This window comes from Gavia stellata, chromosome 10, assembly GCF_030936135.1.
Source record: "Gavia stellata isolate bGavSte3 chromosome 10, bGavSte3.hap2, whole genome shotgun sequence".
Taxonomy (NCBI): Eukaryota; Metazoa; Chordata; class Aves; order Gaviiformes; family Gaviidae; genus Gavia; species Gavia stellata.
Window position 1 is genome coordinate 29,882,712 of NC_082603.1, and position 20,393 is coordinate 29,903,104.

A 20,393-nucleotide genomic window follows, 5' to 3' on the forward strand; every position below is an offset into this window, starting at 1 on the left:
TGTCACGTATAAGCCGTAGCTTTACAAAGAAATATGAATATAATTGCTGATGATTTCCACTTTCTCCCTTAGTTTTAGAGTCCTGATTAGTAGAATTAAAAACAAATTAAGACTGCTTGAGAAAGGAAATATCATATGGTTAGTAGCTAGATTAAATGTTAGACAAATTTGTGGAGGATTAAAGCATTTTGTTTCTTTATCATTCTTTATCCTGCAGGAATTACAACTACCCACTTAATACTTGATGCTGGAATTCTCCCAATATTTTTTAATATATTATGCACTGTGATCCAGTCTTTGAGACTAGCCGTACCAAAGTTACACAATTTATCTAGTGAAGGGCTGACCTGAATGTGTTTGCCAGAGCTTCGGCTTATTTTTTATTTTAAGCTGGTTTACTTGGATTGAAAAAATCCAGTATTAGCCAAAATTTTGTTTTGTTAATTAAAAACATTCAAGAGAGCAATTTGTGGATGAGAACTCTAATGGACTAATAACAAATAATGAGAAGAAAGTATCAAACTGTCACCTAGAGCTGGGGGGTGACTGGGAGTGTTTGTTGGTTCAGTCAGGCCTCTTCAGAAACACTTGAGAAATTCTCACTTTAGGGGTATGTTTTGCTGCACGTTGATATTTCCAGCCATGAGATGGATGTTTGGCAGGGATCTGCTGGGAATGTTTCAGAACAAGAGACTGAAGTGAGACTGGTAGTGGGGGGGTTGACTTGAGTGGGATGAGGAGGGCTGGTGGGATCCACACCACTGCCAGCCAGCCTGGTGGCCTCAGGGCAGCCCTCCTGTGGGTCTCTGTCCCACCAAACCTGAGCACAGGGGAATGCTAGCTGGGGTGGGACCTTCAGTCTAGCACAAAATCCAGACACCTGCATTTGCCCAAATATATTACAAAATTACTGGCAGCGTGTTGCAACCTGTTGATCTCTCCTTGTGCTATCCACCTATCTTCCAGGCATCCAGCTTGTAATCAGATTGGCTCCTACAGATCTCTACTAGCTTTACTGCAATTCTGGACAAGATAAAGATCTACACACTTGGATCTGGTATCAGCATCATAAAGTGAGGCTGTCTCTCTGCTCAGAACAGGCACTGTGTTTATCACTGACATATATCAAATTAAAGACACTGTCAGTACTTACGAAGTAATAATTCCAGCTGAGCTACTCATTGCTGTCAACCACCTATAAATGCTGTTGTGTTTATTCAATTAAGACCGCTAAGCAGATAAAATACTTCTAAATTTCCAGCATTACTTTCAGATTGCTTACCAGATACAGGACACAAAATAATAGTGTGGGAAACTTAAAGTGATCTGGGATTAATTTCTGTAATACAAGCAACATTGTCTCTAACCTCAGTAGCACAATTCAGCATTCCTGGCAAAAATAATTTCACATAATAATAGGTAATTAAATACAGTGAATAACATTGAGTGAGGCTGGTGTGGAACATAGATAAATTTAGGTCTAAGACAAAGATATGATTGTAAAACAGAAACTGAGACATATGGTTTCCGGTTACATAAAAAATTAAGAGCCAAATACTGTCTGCCCTGAGGAAGAACATTTCCCAGAGCATCTTCTGCTTCAGGAATTCTGCCAGACAGAACAGGAGCATTCAACATAGGCTAAAGGAGTGAATGTGCATGAAACTTCAGTATCAGCTCAGTGAAACTTCTACAGACAGTGAGCTATTGAGCCACAGCTGGCACAGCAAGTCTGGCCTGCATTTGCTGTGACAGCAGCATATACACACAAGTGACCTACTAAACACCTTCTTTGACTACATCCTGCTGTGATGCACAGGCTGGTTCATTCTACTAGCAAATTTTGGAGTCCTTCCCTAATTCTGTATGGCATAAGAGGTTTCAGACATAAGGATGTATTGAGTTAGAAATGTGTATGTATGACTTAAGGCAACACGTGTTCTGCAATTTGATAGCCATGGAATTTGAAGAAAATCCTGAAGACTTGTATCAAGTATAGACAGCACGTGGTCTAAGGAGCAACTCTGAGGGTGCAGCTTCCCGTTACACGTAGGACTCCTTAGCACACTACAACTGCCAAAAGTGGGAGGTCCTCTTTCATTCTCCATTGTCTCCCAGCAGTCAACCTACCAATTAACACTATTCATTTGGTTTTGCTCCCCTAGCTTTAGGAAGCTGAATTGTGTTAGGAAGCTATTTTCATCTCAGGCTGTGCCTTGGCACTGTCCCCAGGATGTGGGAGCCCTCTTGCTCTTTTCAGAAGGTTGCTGACTCTGAGAACCACAGTAGTGATACAAATACCAGCACTGTTAAACTGTTTTACTGCTCATGCCGTTAGCTGAATTGTCCACAGAACATGAGCCTACAGCTACTGGGATAGCCAGTTTGACGCCTGCTGGATAACTTCTATTAGAAATAATAGGCCAAATTCTGGTTGCAGTTATACTACTGAATGCCCAAAACACTCATTCTAAGTCCTGACTACAACATCTGTTAACTCAAAGCATTCAGCTTTTGCAGATCTTTTTAATAAGAAATTAGGCCAGCTGCTCTAGCTAAGAGCAGCCACAGGTACAGCAGATGTAATTTCCTTGACTCGGAACACCCGTTCCCTCTGGGGCACTCTGTGCTCTGCAGCAGCAATCTGGTTTTGCTCTCAGACTTTGATGTTATCAGCACCTAATCCGTGCCACACCAGTCTTCGGCTGCAGTCTCCCACGCTGTGGAATTAAAGTCACCAGACTGGGTTTTTGCTACATACAAGTCCTTGTAATATTTTATTGGCCTATATTTGCACTGGGCATAAAACAGCTTTGGACACTCTGCTCTCAAATTTGAACTAGCATAGCTGAGTTTGCAATAGTGTTGTTTTCAGACTGGGTATTTGACAGTATTCTAATACTTCAGTGTTTGAGATCTTACCCTGTCACTCTATACAGCAAGGGTACAGAGACAGTAAAAATGGGGTCTGAGTAGCTTGACATGACAACTGTAAAGTTTCCAGGTTTTATAGCGGTGCACAAGAATGAACAGCACTGTGGTTCCTATTTACTATAGGCTGAGGTCCTTCTCAGTGACATGGTCTTACTCTCAAAAATTTGTTTGCTTTTGCTGTCCTCTGCATGATTTCATCATCAGCTGTATAGACTCCTGACTACTGTTACTGTACCACATGAGCCACAAATCCTGTCCTTAGTCATATGGGTATACATCTGAAATACCTTTCTGCTGGTGTCAGTGGGCTCCATCAGGGTTTGCACTCCTGAAATCAAGGGCAAAATTTAATTCAGCAAGACTGAACAAATGATCTATCTCAAGGCCCACGGGAGGATGCATCTTGCACATCAGTAGTCACCTCCAGTGCCTCATCTCATTTCTCAGTATCAATCTTACTACCTCCTGCAAAAAAGGACCAAAGAAGGCTTCTGCAGAATTAATCAGGCATTTAAATCCTCATTATTGTGATAAAAGATACTAATAGAATGCAAATATCACTAATTGGGTCCAAGCCATTTTGTCTTGCTTGTCCTTTTTGCAGATCAGAGCAGAACTCATATTGTGAAATAATTTTGCCAAATGTGGACTTTTTATCTGTCCTGAGGGTGACACTGTTGCATGGCCTTTCAGTTCCAGTAAGGGATCTGGAGGGTGAACCTCCTTACCCTGCTTCTTCTGAAAGAAAAGGTCCTGACACAGTCCCAACAGGGCTATGGCTTTCTGAGAAAATAATTATTTGGCGTGGAAGCACAAGTACATCACATCTTTAGGAATCTTGAAAAGGCTGAATCATATCAAAGGTAGCATGACAGGCCCGAACCATTTCCACTGTGGTTCCAGCAAGACAAAGTTATTTCATAAAAAGTGTATGTTTACACTGGAACATGTCCAGACCAGTTGTCAGGAGGATGGATGATTTATTCCCCTTTAGGGTTGAAGCTTTCCTAATGCAGTTTTAACTCCTGGCCCCCATGCACCTCCCCCTCTGTGACTAAGGCCTCCTGACCAGAGAGCAGAAAGTGCTTTGTAGTCCATCTCCCCAGCATTGTTTTCATCATGGAATTATCTTTTTTCCATGTTGGTTTCCTTTTGTGCCAAATAGGAACCACACATTTAGGGGCTTCAGAGTCCTTTGTAAATACTTGAGGTTCGGGCTTCTGCGCAGCTTGAACTGCTTAAAAATTAACCAGAAGTGAATGTCTGGTCACATACACTGCAGAGCAGTGCTGGCACCAGGCTGGTTTTGTGAGATAAAACAAAACTGGCAATCTGAAATGATAAAAAAATTGTAGTTTGCCATAGGGGACAGATAAACATTTCTATCATAGTACACAGTGGCTTTCGGCAAAAGATACATGAATGTAGGGCAAAGTTATTAAAAAAGTTATTTCATAGTTTAAACCCTGGATCATTTAAAGCAGTCTTAAATATCTTATTGTGTGTATATACAATTCAGTCTTCAGCTATAAACTTTTTAAAGTGTGATTTCTGGTTCTGCACAGCCTGGACTCTTCCCAAACTACAGCAGATACTGGGTTTCTCCTGCCCTATTTTCAAGAAACACAATTTCTATAAAATAAAATATAGCCTTTAGCCTGAAGAGGGAAAGGAAATTATTTTAAAGAGTGCTCAGGATTCCCATGAAAACATAAATCCTCTACAGTGTTTATATCCTCTTCTAACTATTAATGGTATTAAAAAAAAACCCCTCTCTTGGTTAAGCCAGATTGAGTTTTGTGGTACCTGCTATTAAAATGGATGCAATCCTGAATATTCAGTGGTAAAATGCTCTGACTTATCCTTCCAGTAAACTTCAGAAATGTACAAATTTCTGTGTCATGGGTTAAGGCATGATTTCATCCTGACTGTGTTCACTGAGTTGTTTTATTTAGAGCTTTAGAACTGAATAAGCTTGCGATGTCATGCTGTCTGGTTAGACTTGAGAAAGACTAAAAATGTATGTGAACCCTGCACTTGCTGGTGCCCAGATTTGCACATGCAGTCAGCCTTATGTAAAACAAGACGGTGAAACCCCAGTTTGGCTGGTATTTGTTTCCTCATGTGAATGTTTATAGTGTTTGCTTGTTTGTTTTTATCTCATCAGCCAAATTTTCTTTCCCTTGGTGACAAAAGCAAGTAGCGTGATTTAAGTTGCAACAAGATTTACCCTTCTAAATCAAAGGTATTTTGATAACGGCAGCAGAATGTGGTGGAAATATTAACTGCTAATGTAAAAAAGTGTGGTCCTGAGTCATATATCTTGTTTTATAAATGTTCATCCCCAAACTATAGGCATTTTCTATTTTGCTTGTCAGGTGAATATATGCTGCAGAATTAAACAAACCTAATATTTTAAATTGAACGCTATTCCTGTTAGTATGTCCCATTTTGTCCTTTTGACTAAAACACTCAAAGTCCGAATTATCTTGCCTTTCTTCATTTCTTAACTCACAAAAGACTACTAAAAATTCACTCTTTTCTTTTTGGGGACATAGCACAGAGTTAATTTTGATAATTCACACAGGAAAAAGAAGGTAAAAATGTGTGTTAATTCATTGCTATTACTTCCATTGAGGTGCCCCAAAAAACACATTCCAAGAACAAGACCCCTGCTAGGTCTCATATGAGCTGGGAATATTTCCTGTGGCACCACAGATTTTCTTGAACAATCCTCAGTGAGGTAATTTCTTTTCCATATGTCTTGGTTCTCTAGCTGTAAGAAAGGAAAATGGTCCTTGCCTACCTCACAGAAGTATTGCACATCATGAGAATAAATCCATTAAAATTCATAAAGCACCAGGTACTTTGGTGCGTTAAAGAGAACAAGATGATCCTTAGCCTGAGGATTTATAGTTTTAAATATGGAAGAAAATATACTTTCATGAGCCTTGCACCAGAAACCTTGAATATAATTAAGGCAGATTTGTACATCTGTCTCAATGTAGTAATAAAGTGGCATCTGAAGAGAGAAGCATCTTCAGAACAGCATCTCCTGCACAGCTTCAGGCTCACAGCTGCCTTCTGAAGTACTCGTCCTTAGCCCAGATCCTGGCACACTGCCGATAGAGAGGGGCAAGTTATGGAAGGGGAGATTCCTGCACAGGTATGAAGGTTAACTACCTAGTTAAATGGATATCTTCCACAGACAGCAGAAGATGTATTTGGTTTAAAGCTGGATCAGATTACAGCAAAAATTCAGACATTTAAGGCCAAAGAAGCACTAAAGATTTTAGGTATAAAGACTAACTGAATGTTGAAAAACACTTCTATTATGCTGCATTGAGTGGCCTCTCTGTCCAGATTGAATCTAGGAGGAAATCAGTAGGGGCAGATTTACATCCACAGATCTTGTCCCCAGTTTCTTGGGGTTCCCTTTAGAAAGGAAGTCTTTCAAGTACATCTGGCAAAAAATGGTTGGCTTGTGGATACAATTTCTGAGGCATGAAGTTCAGTATGTTGATTGTGATTGCGTATGTCCTGCTTGATGTGAGGTTTAGAGCCATTTCAGAATTATGCAGTACAAGTGTCACTGTTATGTCCTAACCAAGTCATATACACTGAAGGTTTTATTGCTGTTTTTTTTACATAACAGACAAATATACAGGGGAAGCACTGTCTGCAAAATAATGCAGAATAATAATGTGATTATTGATCAATGTTGCAGGTGTTTAGGGTGACCATGAGGCTCTGCAGTAGTTCTTGGTTTCATTTATTGCTAAGTCAGTACATTCTTTAATTTCTGACTAAAACCACTTCTGAAAGCAAAATCCTCACCCAGAAATTCGATTTCTAGCAACATCCTCCCTGCCAAAAATTCCAGACCTGACCATGTCATATATAACATCACAAGAAATAATAATGTATTTCAGAATTTCAAAGTGGCTTCATATCTGAAATCAGTGAGGGTGAATACGTGTATCACCATGCCAAGATTCATGCTTTTAAAATAAACCCCACAATTATGTCACATATATCATCTCTCCACTTGTACATTTAGCATTCTTCATTTGCAGAATACCAGATGTTTCCTGTGTAAACTTCTGTGCACATATGCAATTGATAACTTGAGAGGAAATTAATGAATTGAGAAGATAAGCCAATCTGGGCCTAAAAAGATGGTCTCCAGCTGTGAATGGAAGTGATTTATCATTGAGCTAAAGGATCAGCTTTTCTAGCTCAAACCAGCAGATACATCATTACATTTAATCCAGACTTCCACATAGATATTTAGGAGGTTTGCAATTGACTTCAGCAGAGCCAGGATTTCACCCATAGTGTTTGCGTAGGCTGAAAGCCCATTCCCCAGAGTTATGTTATTCTTATTTATTTATTTAGAAAATGTGGTTATTTCTGTAGTGGAGGAATAAAACCCATCAGTTTGTGCACTCGGGGTAGAAAGATTGCAGCTGTGACTGCTGTTTAGCACAGCAAAAAGAGAAAGCTTTATTCTCTCTTTTTAAGCTTCGGTAATGAGCGTGGCTCGTTGGCCTGTTGTTGTTGATACCTGCCCAAACCAGTGAAGACTTTAAGGTTTCGCAGACTAAAAGCACATACCTGGTTGGAAACATGAATGCCTGAAATATGCATGCAAACTATTATAATTTACTCAGGTAAATGTTTGTAGGAAGTGAAATTATAGATGATATTTTCAAATGGTTAGATCAGGACACAGTATTTTACCTGCAGTGAGGCTCAGCAGAATAAAGTGTTCCCAAACCTTACCACTAAACCTGTGGTGTACAGGGACTAACCAGACAGAGATGAAGAAATTGGATTGTAACTCAGATCTCAGTTTCCAGTCATACAGACATTAGGTCGTTTTATGCAAAGATAATACTATAGAACTGAATTTAATTTTGCATGCTCCAAGTACTTTTCATCTGACTCATGTCCATGAACTAGCTTACTCTGGGTCTCAAAAAGCAACTAAGACCGAGGCCTTAGAAACAGCTCAGCATGCCAGAAAGGATGCTGCCACTATGAAGATAATCATTAAGATTACACTTTTCTTAAATTCCCTTTTACTTCTTATGCTACTTTGTTGTACTAAGGGATTCAAAGCTCCAGTAACTTGCTCAGTTCCTTCCTCTTGGTGTAGGAATTATAGTCCTTTATGCAGCAGAAACAGAATAATGTGACTTAACATTATGTCACAAACACACACGCATGAAATCCACTGCACATACATCACAGCAAAGTCACTGGGGAGATACAGATGCCATGAAGTGGGCATCTTCCCAATACAGATGAAGATGGTGGTTTTGTGGAAAGCTACAAAAGAGAGTGCGCTCAGCTGCTGTTCCATGACTAATATAATTTGGCCCATTCTCAGTAAGACATTGATACAATAGAAAAACATGCAGGTTTCGGACAGCCCGGCTAAGTGCAACTTGGAGGAGAAAAAAAAGCTTTTTATAAGCTTTTCATGCCAGTTCCTTCTGATTTGAGGTCCTAGTAACTCTAATTAAAGTACTTGGTGCGCTGATGCCCCAGAAATTTGGGGTTTTGAAAGACAAACTGTGCAACATTTTTAATTTTAATAAGTCAAACTCCAAAGGGAACTCTTTGTGTTTTAAACACACACTGGGCCTAGGTGTCCCTGCCCAATATGGTATGAGATCACCAGCTTGAGAAACTTTCAAACAATGGCAAAACTTGGTCTTTCTGCATGAGCAAAATACATCTGAGGCACATGCTACGTTCAGTCAGGAAACTAATCCCACTAGCACCTGAAATGTTGAGACAGACGGATATTCAGGCAAGGCTATAAAAATGCCATCAGTGCTATAATGCTGGTCTGAAAGGACAACCCTGACTTCTGCCAAACAAAGTAAAACAAACAAGAAAAAGCCACAAAGCAGAACAAATAATGTGATAAAAATAAAGAATAAAAAGATCACAACAGCGGTCTTTCTAATTGTGTCATTCATTTGAGAGTTTCTATGAGCAGTTGTAACAGCACTTTTAAGAATTATTTCCTGAAAAATGTGGATTTTTGTGGATATTTAAGGTTTTACCTATTACAACTGTCTGCCCTTATTTAAATTAACATTACATTTTAATACTGTCTTGGCCTTAATAATAGATTTCATGATGAGTTCCACAGGCTACATGTGATTCTGTGGGGATAAAAAAAAAACCTGCCCCAGTGTTGTTAGTACTTCTGATACCTTTGGTGGCCATTCATTTAAATTTTACTAGAAACAGGCAGTATAAACATCTGATAACTTGAAAACCAACCTCTGAAATTTTCTTGATTCTTTTTCTTGATTTAAACAAAATATTCATCCTTAGGTTCAGAACTTATCCTTAGGCCACAGTTCCTCATGCAGTTAGGTACAAAATGTTGCCTTTAGAAAGCAGAAAGAATGAATGCAGTTACCTGATTAAGTCAAGCAGTGCATCTGCAGAGCTCATGATGGGCTTTCCGCCCTCTTCAGTGCTCTCCTTCTGTGCCGCTCCACCAGGATGGATAATGGAGACCATAATTATTCCCACAATCACAGCCACAAATGTTGTCCACAGGTAGTAAGTGACGGTTATGATACCTAATCGACTGGAAGTCTTGGCATCCAGGGCTGCTAGCCCAGACATTAAGCTGTGGAAAGAAAACACAACATATATAGTATCTTTTGCATAACATTAATGCAACTGAAAACGTAATTTCCTAATTATTCTGGTTTACCTGTTTCTCTCAGGATTGCCTGCATAACTGTTTTTAGAAGCTTCCAGTGACACTAAAGCTGTAGCCTCTGTGTATAAAGGGATGTTTCCCAATTGCCATGTGAGATCCTGGTTACTTGAAGGAACTTGAAAGCTCAGGCTGCACACACACATGGGGAGTGAATCCCATTGACTGTTCCCTGAAGATCAAGCGATAGTTTTACATAATCTACATGTGTGATGGCTCAGTTCACAGGAGCAGTGGCAATAATCAGTCATACAAACCTAGGTTTGAAATTCTATACATAGTTTTATGGAATGATAGAATAATTCAGGTCGGAAGGGACCTCTGAAGGAAATCTGGTCAAGCCTCTTACCCCTTCCTGTGTGAAGCCAGACCACAACTTCAAAATGAAAAACACTAAGGGGAAATTTTGTCATATAGTCCTTTTTTTACCTAAAAGAATAACTTTTTTCCTTTCTAAATCAATACAAAGCACAGTATATTTTTGCTTTACGAGGGGATACATTGGGGAGCGGACTGTGGTTCAGTGTACCTCCGGTTGAAGTGAAGACATGCAGAGGAAACTCATTCATGGGCAGGTGTGGCTGCACAGTGGCGAGCAAAGAAAATGCTATGGTCGCTTCACCCTTTCCTTTCCCCACTAGCTCCCTGCCCACCGCTGCCAGAAGATGACCAGTAGTCATCCTCTTGCTTGTATAGCTTGCCTCTGCCAAGCTATACAACTCTCTGCTAAGTGCTTTAGCTCCCACTGACCCTCTTTTATAGGCAAATTAGACAGGGCACTGTTTCGTCCCTGAACTTGCTCCAGGCTGCTCTGACATAGACTCTGACACTGGTTCCAAGCGACCCGAGGCTGAGATTTGAGTTTCCAGTGACACCAGTGTTGCTTGGGGCTTCCAGCTTGTGTCAGAAATAGTGTGGCCAGCAGGAGTAGGGAAGTGATGGTCCCCCTGTACTCGGCACTGCTGAGGCCGCACCTTGAATACTATGTTCAGTTTTGGGCCCCTCACTACAAGAAGGACATTGAGGTGCTGGAGCATGTCCAGAGAAGGGCGATGAAGCTGGAGAAGGGTCTAGAGCCCAAGTCTTATGAGGAGCAGCTGAGGGAACTGGGGTTGTTTAGCCTGGAGAAGAGGAGGCTGAGGGGAGACCTTATCGCTCTCTACAACTACCTGAAAGGAGGTTGCAGAGAGGTGGGTGCTGGTCTCTTCTCCCAAGTAACAGGCGATAGGACAAGAGGAAATGGCCTCAAGTTGTGCCAAGGGAGGTTTAGATTGGATATTAGGAAAAATTTCTTCATCAAAAGGGTTATCAAACATTGGAACAGGCTGCCCAGGGAGGTGGTGGAGTCACCATTCCTGGAGGTATTTAAAAGATGTGTGGATGAGGCGCTTGGGGACATGGTTTAGTGGTGGACTTGGCGGTGTTACGTTTACGGTTGGATTCGATGATCTTAAAGGTCCTTTCCAACCTAAATGATTCTATGATTCTATGAATAATTCTCTGTAAACTCTTCAAAGCATATATCTCAGGAAAACTGCAGGTGAAATAGAATACCACATTTACTATTTGGTGTGCCCCACTGTCTAGCTTCCTCATCAAAACAGAACCATTTATCAGGCCTTTCCCCATAAATAGTCATTTACTAAGCTGCACTTCCTTGAATGGGATCTCCTTGACCTCACTCTGCTGAGTGAGGTTGTCTAGAGCCAATGCTAAAATGCAGCTTAACCTTTATAGTAGATTTAATGAAATCAAATGGGTGGGATTTAGTGCTCAGGTTGCTGCTATCCACTAGATTAATTAAGAAAATGTATTGCTTTTCTGCATTGCCAATCTCTCATCTAGCATGGGTTTTGTTAACACTGTAGGAGCAAGGGGGAAACATTGGTTGCACTGTAATATGGATCATTTAGAAAATGAGCATCTTGATAACTCTCACCCTGTAACCATTGTTCTTCCCTCTCTTTTATCATTGTATTTGATAAAAAATCCATCTTTCTGCATGTCTGTAAGGCATTGTGTACAAACACAGCACCACATATTAAAAATCCAGTAGCAGCAATGATACTTAGCTCCTTGGCATTTCTCTTGGACAGGCCCATATGGAAGAGTAAATATTCTAAAACATTTTTTTGACAAAACAGTTGAGTTAAATACATTTATCTCAAATTAATGTGTTAGTTTTCTGTACAACAATATCTATGTTGTTATTATATTTCTAGAACTGAACTCTTCTCACAGGCTGAGGTACCTCAGGCCCTTGAGCCAGTTCAACAGCTCACTGATGCACAAAAGAGATACCTATATTGTACCTATATTGTACCTATAGACTTCAGCACTGTTCCACCCCCACTCTAACCTTCCCAGAAGAAAAAGGAAAAATGAAAGTCGGGTTGATTTTTAACTAGCTGGATGTTTTTCATGGCAATCATTTTCAGTGTTCTTTGTAGATATATTATGCAGGGAAACAGCCAATAGTGGTATGAAGGCCTGACTGTTGACCAGCAGATCTGTAACTTGTAGGGACGACACCATGCAGAGTGATTACTTGGAGAGGGCACTACTGAGGAGACCGACAGTACACTTCTCTTCCTGGTACTGCCCTGATGCCACTATCAATATGGTAAAGCCACACTGTTCCTGTTGTCCTTGATGCCGCTGTGTTGTGTTTGTTCTACGGAACAACGGGGAGATGAACCCTGCACATAGTGCTTGAATTGTCTTGATTGTTCACCTGAGAAGTATGTCCAGAAGTACTTAGGGACAAAAATCCTAATTAAATATGTCCAGTGGTTTATGTGCCTTTCAGGGTGCTACCTCAGCCTCAAGATGTTGGGCTGTTAGGATCCGGGAGGATGTTGTGCAGCTAGAATCTAGTCATACATTGGCTCTTAGGTGACAAATCCTGAGGGGGCTAATAATGAGATTGCTCTGTCTTGGGGATATTCATTAACAAGATCATCATCTGTAATGAGATTATCCTGTCACCAGATAAAGTCATGCTCAGTTCATGCTGTGATCAGAAAGTCCTCAAAAGTAATTAACTATGGAGGTGCAACAGGGGTAACTGTGGTGTGACAGAAACATGAACAAAGGTCTGGGTTCAGACAAAGCCCTGTGTTTTTCATGGCCTGCAATGCTCAGTTTTAAGAAGAGACCAGTGGAAGCAATTCTCCAAAGGCTGCGGAGTAACACTGGTCATGTCATTTCAAGCAATTGCTCAGAATCTTTTGCAGTAAGAAAGAGACAGTAATCACTCATTAACTATTTTTTTAACTATAACTCATTAACTGTTTTTCATTTGGCTTCATATGTTTGATGTCAGAGGGAACAGGACAGAAGGCATAAAGATTAAGAGAAATATTGATTATCACAGTTATTGTATGAAGTAAGTAATACACAGTTACATCACAGGAGTTCCTCACCGTTGCTCTCTAGAGCTCTAACATTCACATAATGTAGCCAAAGAATGACAAGAAAAAGTATTTTTCTTATTTCCTAGGGAATGGGGAAGTCAGGAGGAATAAGCTTCCAGATGGTTTAACTTAAGATCACTATATCATGTTCAGGTTTTCCCTTCTTCTAAGACTGAACAAAGATGTTCCCATGCCATCTACTACTAGACTCTCATGAAACACAATGGAATGAAAAACAGTGTACCTTTAATTCTTGTCAAGCCTCAGAATCTTGTTAGGCTTGGAATAACAGGACAGATATTTGATTCATAGATTAAAATCAATTGACTTAAACTATGCAGCTAAGTAGCTTCCACATATATGTTTCATGCCTAGCTTCCATAACATGCTCTAATGATTGCCAAATGGACAAAACAGGATTAAGACAATGAAAAACAATCAGCAGCTTTTCTGAATAATTACAGTACATCTCACTTATTTAATCAGTCTGGCAAAAAAATTTCCCCAAAAGTGTAATTTCATGTTCAGGGACCATTTCTTAGTTTGTATAGAAAAAAAAATTATGTCAAGCCTAAGGCTTCCAAAATATGTGTTAATGAGTTTTGGATGAGATATTAAATCTTGTAGTGCAGGATTTAAGTGAAATCTCTGATTACTATTACTTAAGAGGTTTCTTGCACCTTCCCTTGAGACATCTGCTGCTGGATATAATAACAGGCACCATAATAAATTAAGTAGCCCCATGACCTCTTTATCTCCTGCGTAGATTGTTCCAATTACATGTAAAAATGATCTTCCTGTGGCTTTTCTTTCTGCTGTCTAGAACAGTCTGCTTCATTTTTTTATTACATCTTGTTTATCCAACAAATCCTGGATGAAATTGTGTATTCTCAGAGACTACATGATTTGAAGAACAGCCTCCAAAATTATTGTATCTGCTGTGTATCTGTGCAAATATCTGTCCTACGGTCCTTACATGTCTGTGGCTTTCAAGCCTTGTCAAAGTTGTGTTTTGATAACCTGAAGATCTCTACAATGCAAGCCTGATCCTCCACAATATTTTCAGGTTTACAATCTTTCTAAGGTTTGTATTTTTATTCTTAATAAGTAAAAGATATCTGGCTTTTTTACTGGGACTTAGGTAATTCTAAATCTATTCTATTTTGTTTTCTGGGAAATAAGTTGTTCCCATGCAGCCAAATCTGACTTGTCTCTTCTCTGAACTATCTAGCCACATTTTTATTGGAGAAAGAAAGTCAGAAGCCAGTAAACCAAACAGCAGCATTTTGATCAAAAGCTGGATATGGCAAATAATTCAAAAGTTTATTTATTTGCAGCATTTTAGTGGGACAGATATTTAAGGCAATTATTTCACTAAGACTTCAATTGTTTCATTGCTGATTGTTAGTAAAGAATTTCCTAGCTAAATTATTTTATCTAGGATGGCTTGATTACAGTTTGTTTACTTTTTTGGACAGTCTCCATGTGATTTATGAAAGGTTATAATAAATAATTTCTTTATGGGGTCCTTGTAGAGGGAGGAAGGTGAAAAGCAAAGCCAGGATCAGTGGAAGATCTAATGAAACCTAGATTAAGCTTTTAAAGGGAAAATAGAAGGGAAGAGGAAGACCTGAACAACTCCAGGAATTAGTAATATATGTGTACATTAAAAATGTAAAGTCAGTTACTAGGTCGTTTAAAATATTGGTAATAGTACAAACCAATGAAACTATTAAGCAGTAAGTTTCACGTCTGCTTTGAGAGAAATCTGTGTAAAACCCCAAACACTACTATAGCAATTTTGACGTAATGAGGAAGGGAATTTTTTCAATATCTTGGAAATCTAATTAGTCCCATGCAAACAAGTAGCTAAACACTTACGAGCACCTCTAGGCTGGTTCTGGCTGTCACTGATAAGCATCAGAGTACTTATGAAGTATTTTATTTACAAATTAAAATAGAACTTTCTATCTTCTCTGCAATTCTGTAGCTTTTTCTGTTGCTCTCTGACAAAACCACATTTTTTGACCTGTCTCAAGATCCAAACCTGTATCTCCAGAAAGGGAAAATACAAGAAACTGCTGTTAAGACCCCGTTCTGCATGTTTATTTTGTCTTCCTCTCCACCAGAAGCCATCTGGATGTTGCTTTGAAATAGATGGATTATGGATAAAGTTATCAGAAGGGATTAGTGTGATTAGAAAGACATTAATCCTGTCAAGAAGTAATGGTCAAGTATTAACCACCAACAGTTGTTCCTAGAATGATGTTTGTTTTCATTCATCCCATACCCTCCCTCACATTCTCATTTTGTAATTGCATGCTGTAGAAAAGACCTTCCTAAGCAAGTTCTCCCAGTGAGGCTGGGAAGCTCCTCTAACAGCTACATTAGAGATGATTATATTACAGTTGAGCATCATGAAAGTAAAGTGCTGGCTTCACTAATGCTGCTTTATCATGCAGGCAGGCTGTCGCCTACCTTTTTGTCAAGATCAGTGCCTTCAGGTTTCAACATGGTAATAATCTCCATTTCCATAGCACAAGCCATTTAATCATCTTAAAATGCTTTACTAATATAACCTACTATCATACAGAAAGGCAGCATCTCCATCTTATAGACAAGGAAACAGAGAAATTAAGGCACTTTATTTAAAGACAAACAATTTGCAGTGAAGAAATATATGCCTGAAGTGATCTCTGTATTGAAGTGGAACATCAGACTTTTCCTCATCTATGCCCAGCTATCTGTGCTTTCATGACAGGCTGCTTCACTTCCATAGAGGAACAGTTGGCAACAAAGAAAATAAGACTCTTTACAGTAATGACGGACAGAGACAAGAAACTTTCTCTGTCTCTTTCTGTAGTTTGATGCTTGATTTTGCTCTTAATCTCTAGTGTAGTTAAAATTATTTCAGCCGTGAGAAAGAGGGGTCAGAATGACTTTTTCTTTCCAGGATATTCTTCTGCTCTCTTCTAACATGACAGAATACCTACAGAGCAACACACTTCCGTGGCTGCAATAGAGAAGCCTACTGCTCTCATCACATGCCGGAGTGACAGTGGTACTGCTGGGAGGACCGTAGCCCGTCCCTGTCTCTGCTTCACCCTACGTGGTCTGCCCTTACTTACAGTGATATGTTATAGTTTAGTTTTTTCATCTCCAGATGTCGTATCACACTGCGCAGGAAAAAATGCCTCCTGCCCAGACATGTGCAAACAGCTACTTAGCATGTTTGTTACTCTGTACCTGTACACATATTACAGACAATCAAGTGGCATCTTGGTTGGAAGGTGGTGCCACCCTATAACTCCAGTCCCATCCACCCACTTTTGAGTGATGCAAGGACCTCTCATGTGGCATGACACCATTTGTCTAAGTACACAGGAAGATAAAATCCTGCAATAATCCACGTACACACCCTGAACTAAACTGGATCAGGTACGTGTTGTGCACTTGTAGGAGGACAGCCCATTTGTACAGATGAACGCTCTTTCTGTCTATGTTTGTGTACAGTCCAGACAGGCAATAAAATGACACCTAGGCTCTCTGTGAATTTTACTCAGACTCCAACAGTTTTGCAGACTACCAGTGTAGTAACAGGCTTCCGCTGATCTGAACACAACTAAGGAACTATCATGATCACTTGTAGTCAGTGGAATGATCCCCAATGTCATGTATTATTGGTAATTTCATAGTATTACAGCATGATTTTCAATGGAGATGAGAAGTTTAGAATCCTCCTGAAGGTCCAGAGGGCTACTAAGGTTCGTCTCCTTTGAAAATCAAGTAATAGGAAACAGCATTTTTAAAGTTCAGATATCTCGATATAAATTAAAATAGTGTCTATGCTCAAAAAAAGCGAATACAAAAAGTGGAAGCTGTTTTACAAATAGAACCGTTGCAGCAGTTCCTGTATGGTTAGATTATCAGCCATAAATAGCATTTGAAATGCGAATTAACTTTTCAGAGAGGCTCAGTATATAGCTATTTTACTAAACATAGTGGAAGCTCAAAGGTGTCAGGCATGATGGGAAGTCTGGCTCTTGATCTTCAAACAACAGCAAATGAACACTATGTTAGAAGATCTCACTGCAATACACTATTTGCAGTGACTGTGTTTAATTTTACAGATAGGCTGCTGGAAAAGAAACTGAAATCTACAAAAGAAACCAAAGCTACATTTCTAGTCGTTCATAACATGCAGCTTTGTGAGACTGTATTTTAAATTATGTTTTATAAAATAGTACGAGGTTTTTTTTTTTACCCAAAATGTCGAGATTTCCTTTTCCTTATTATCTAACACTTGTAATGTTAATGATAAACTGACATATATAGCAAAAATCCTGCCAGGAATTCACATCATGCATTGTATTTTCTTAGTGTGCGATGGGAAAACCATTTTTGTGGACTAACGTAAACAAGGCAGGACTTTGTACAGCACACAGTGAAGATCAATGTCCAATGGCTATTCCATCACTGCTTCCTCCCAAATAGACCAATATGCGAGGCTACTGCGATACATCTACGAATGCTGGAAGAGATGAACAGCAACCTTTGATCACTGATTGATAAAGGAGATCTGAGACATCGTAGTATAGCTCATGCAGAATTCAGGCTGGCTTGTTGACTTTAGCTGTTCTGATAAAAAAAAAAGCATTTCCTAAATTAAAAGGTCAGGATGCAAGCGAAAACAAATTATCTATTAAATATGGATGTGCAGCTTCACATCTGTGGAAAGAGCCAACAATCTTAATAATACTTGATCTTCTGTTCTGTCAGTTCTTTTAAGTGTTTTTAGATTAAGAAAAGGGCAAAAGGATTTGAAACACAAATTTGGATTATAAAGAAATGTCAGATTTATTCAACTGTTTATAGTTCATGCATGTTTCTATCCTAAGGAAACAGAGGGAATCCAGCCAGCCCCTCAAGCTCCACATGTCATTGCTGTTTCTTTTGCAAGACACTAAGAGTTTTAGAGCTCTTCTTAGAGAACTACAGAAAAATTCTGCCAGGTCACAAACTGCTCATACCCCATTTTGTAACCAGTTCAGTGCTTTCCACACCCATTCACTTTGTGACCATAGATGTCTATTGCATATCACTAAGTCCCTACTGACACTGCCTAAATAAATTGTACTGACTTGGTCCAATTTTGTCATTATGATATTGTCTGTGATATGTCATTTTTCACTGAAGCAGTTTGGACCTCTAGGTTGCACAAGCAAAAGAAAACACTAGAAGATAGTATGGGATCTGACCATTAGACTCTGTATTCCTAAACACAACTAAGAACATTGATAATGTTACAGATTATAATGTAGTGAAACCTCTGAAGATATCTGAGGCACAGAGGCAGGATTCTTAATAAGGTTTCCTAAGAAGGTAGAACGCAATTTTCCTCTACAAGCTCAGGCAATCTCAAAGCGTCCTTTGGAGAACTTTTAGGGTAATCTGACATGAGTTCTGCAATATAATAGCGATATGGATCATTTAAAGTAGTGTAACAGTGTTGAGTGACACTGCTCTCTGACCAGTTCTTCTTACACTTGGGTAATCCTTCCCTTTCAGTTTCATCCAAGTACAGTTTTGCTCTTCACTCTGAAAGTCAACACATTTATCCCCTCTAGTCATCTCCTTAAAACTCACATCTCTAGACTGACTTTCTCCTCAACAAAGACTGTAGATCGCATACCCTAGGAAAGGGCTAACAGCTTGTTCTCACTGGGGTGAAATGTGGTTTTTTTATTATTTACATTACAGTGATACACATGACAGGTAGTTCAGAAATGGGACATTAGACACACTTTATGTTATCATTCAGCTACCCCCCAGATTTTCCCACACTAACCCAGCAGAAGGTTTACCCTCCTCTGTTATGGAAGACCTGTTCCCAAGTGCCAGTATTTTTCTATTGGCAAATAGAGGGAAAAGTCCAGGGTCTAATAATGTGAAGAAAAAGCCCTGTGTTTCCAAGAGCAATTTAATTCTATGAGAAAAAACAGCTGCTTTGCTACATTATAAAACATTGTTCTGAGCAGGCTCCTCAGAGAGCCCTAGGCACCATTTTGCAGCTGCTCCTCAACACCTCACTAGATAATACAGTACATAAATTTGATTGCACTTGATTATGCCTCAGTTTGGCAGCTGCACAAGCACAAGAACAGAGCAACTGGTATTTAGGAAAGAATGAGCAGAGGGAATAGTTTAACTCATATATAGCAGAAAAGACCAAGCCAAAACTGACCAGAAGCTTATGTTATCTATCCTTTCCCATTCAGTCTTCAGTTAAATTATGTGAATTTGTCACGACAACATACAAAGTATCTCTCAGTACCAGGAATGGATTAGAAGAAATAGTACTGCACATACTGTCATTCACGTAAACCAGTATTATTGAGTGAATTAATTTTGGCTGTCCTCTTGGCTTAAATTTAATGATAAATAAGAAAAAAGATAGCTTTCATAGCCTTTAAGAGATCTGCATTTTCCTTCTGAATAGACATTATATTGACCATATCAGGCACTGATTTATAATCATGATAGAAGATTTAGATTGCAAATTTTAGTACTGGCCTCTGAGTGTTTGGGTCAAATTTTTTCATCCCTAACAAATGGTAAGCTTAAGTAGTAAAACAGACAAATAATCTCCAGTCTGTGGTCTATTACCAATTTCACCTACAGGTGACAGCAAGCAAAACAGTTCATGACACAATTTACCCAAGGTAATGGTCTGTCTCACAGCATGTTTTTAACCAAACCCTAAACTCCCAAAGAAGATACTGTTGCTGTGAAGTTATTTAGGGTATGTCTGCACAGACAGCTGCAGACAGATGTGAACTCACTCTGCCTTTGCTCTGAGCTGCCAAGGCTGGTCCGGAAGCCATATAGCCACAATAGTCCTTCACATACGAGCTTGGGCGCAAAGCCACACTAATGCGGCTATACGGCTTCCGGCATGGATCTGGCACTGGTCTGCCCAGCATGGCTCGTGGGCTAAGTGAGTTTATATCTGCTTGCACCCAGAGCTTCTCCACATCCTCTTGCAGAGTTTGTAAAGTTGTCAACTCTTCAAATTTAACTAATGAGTCCTGAGAGGAAAATATTGGGAAGGCACAGTACAGCTGAACAATGACAGAATTCCATTAAAACAGAATGAGCAATATTTTTCATTAGTGGGATGTTAAAGTGCCAATGCATTCCCCAAATCAGAGAACTGTGAAAAAACAATGATATGGGGAAAAGAATCCCCATACTACCATAATGGAGTAGGTTCTAATTAAATGCTAGGC

At 39.5% G+C, this 20,393-nt stretch overlaps 1 protein-coding gene across 1 annotated transcript in view; it reads right to left on the minus strand.

The window, feature by feature from the left end:
- SLC1A7 (solute carrier family 1 member 7) overlaps positions 1-20,393 on the minus strand; it is a 55,725-nt gene that overhangs the window by 29,216 nt on the left and 6,116 nt on the right. The window contains exon 3 of the mRNA XM_009808755.2: positions 9,380-9,595. Coding sequence (XP_009807057.1) covers positions 9,380-9,595 — 216 coding nt within the window. The remainder of the gene's footprint in view (positions 1-9,379; positions 9,596-20,393) is intronic.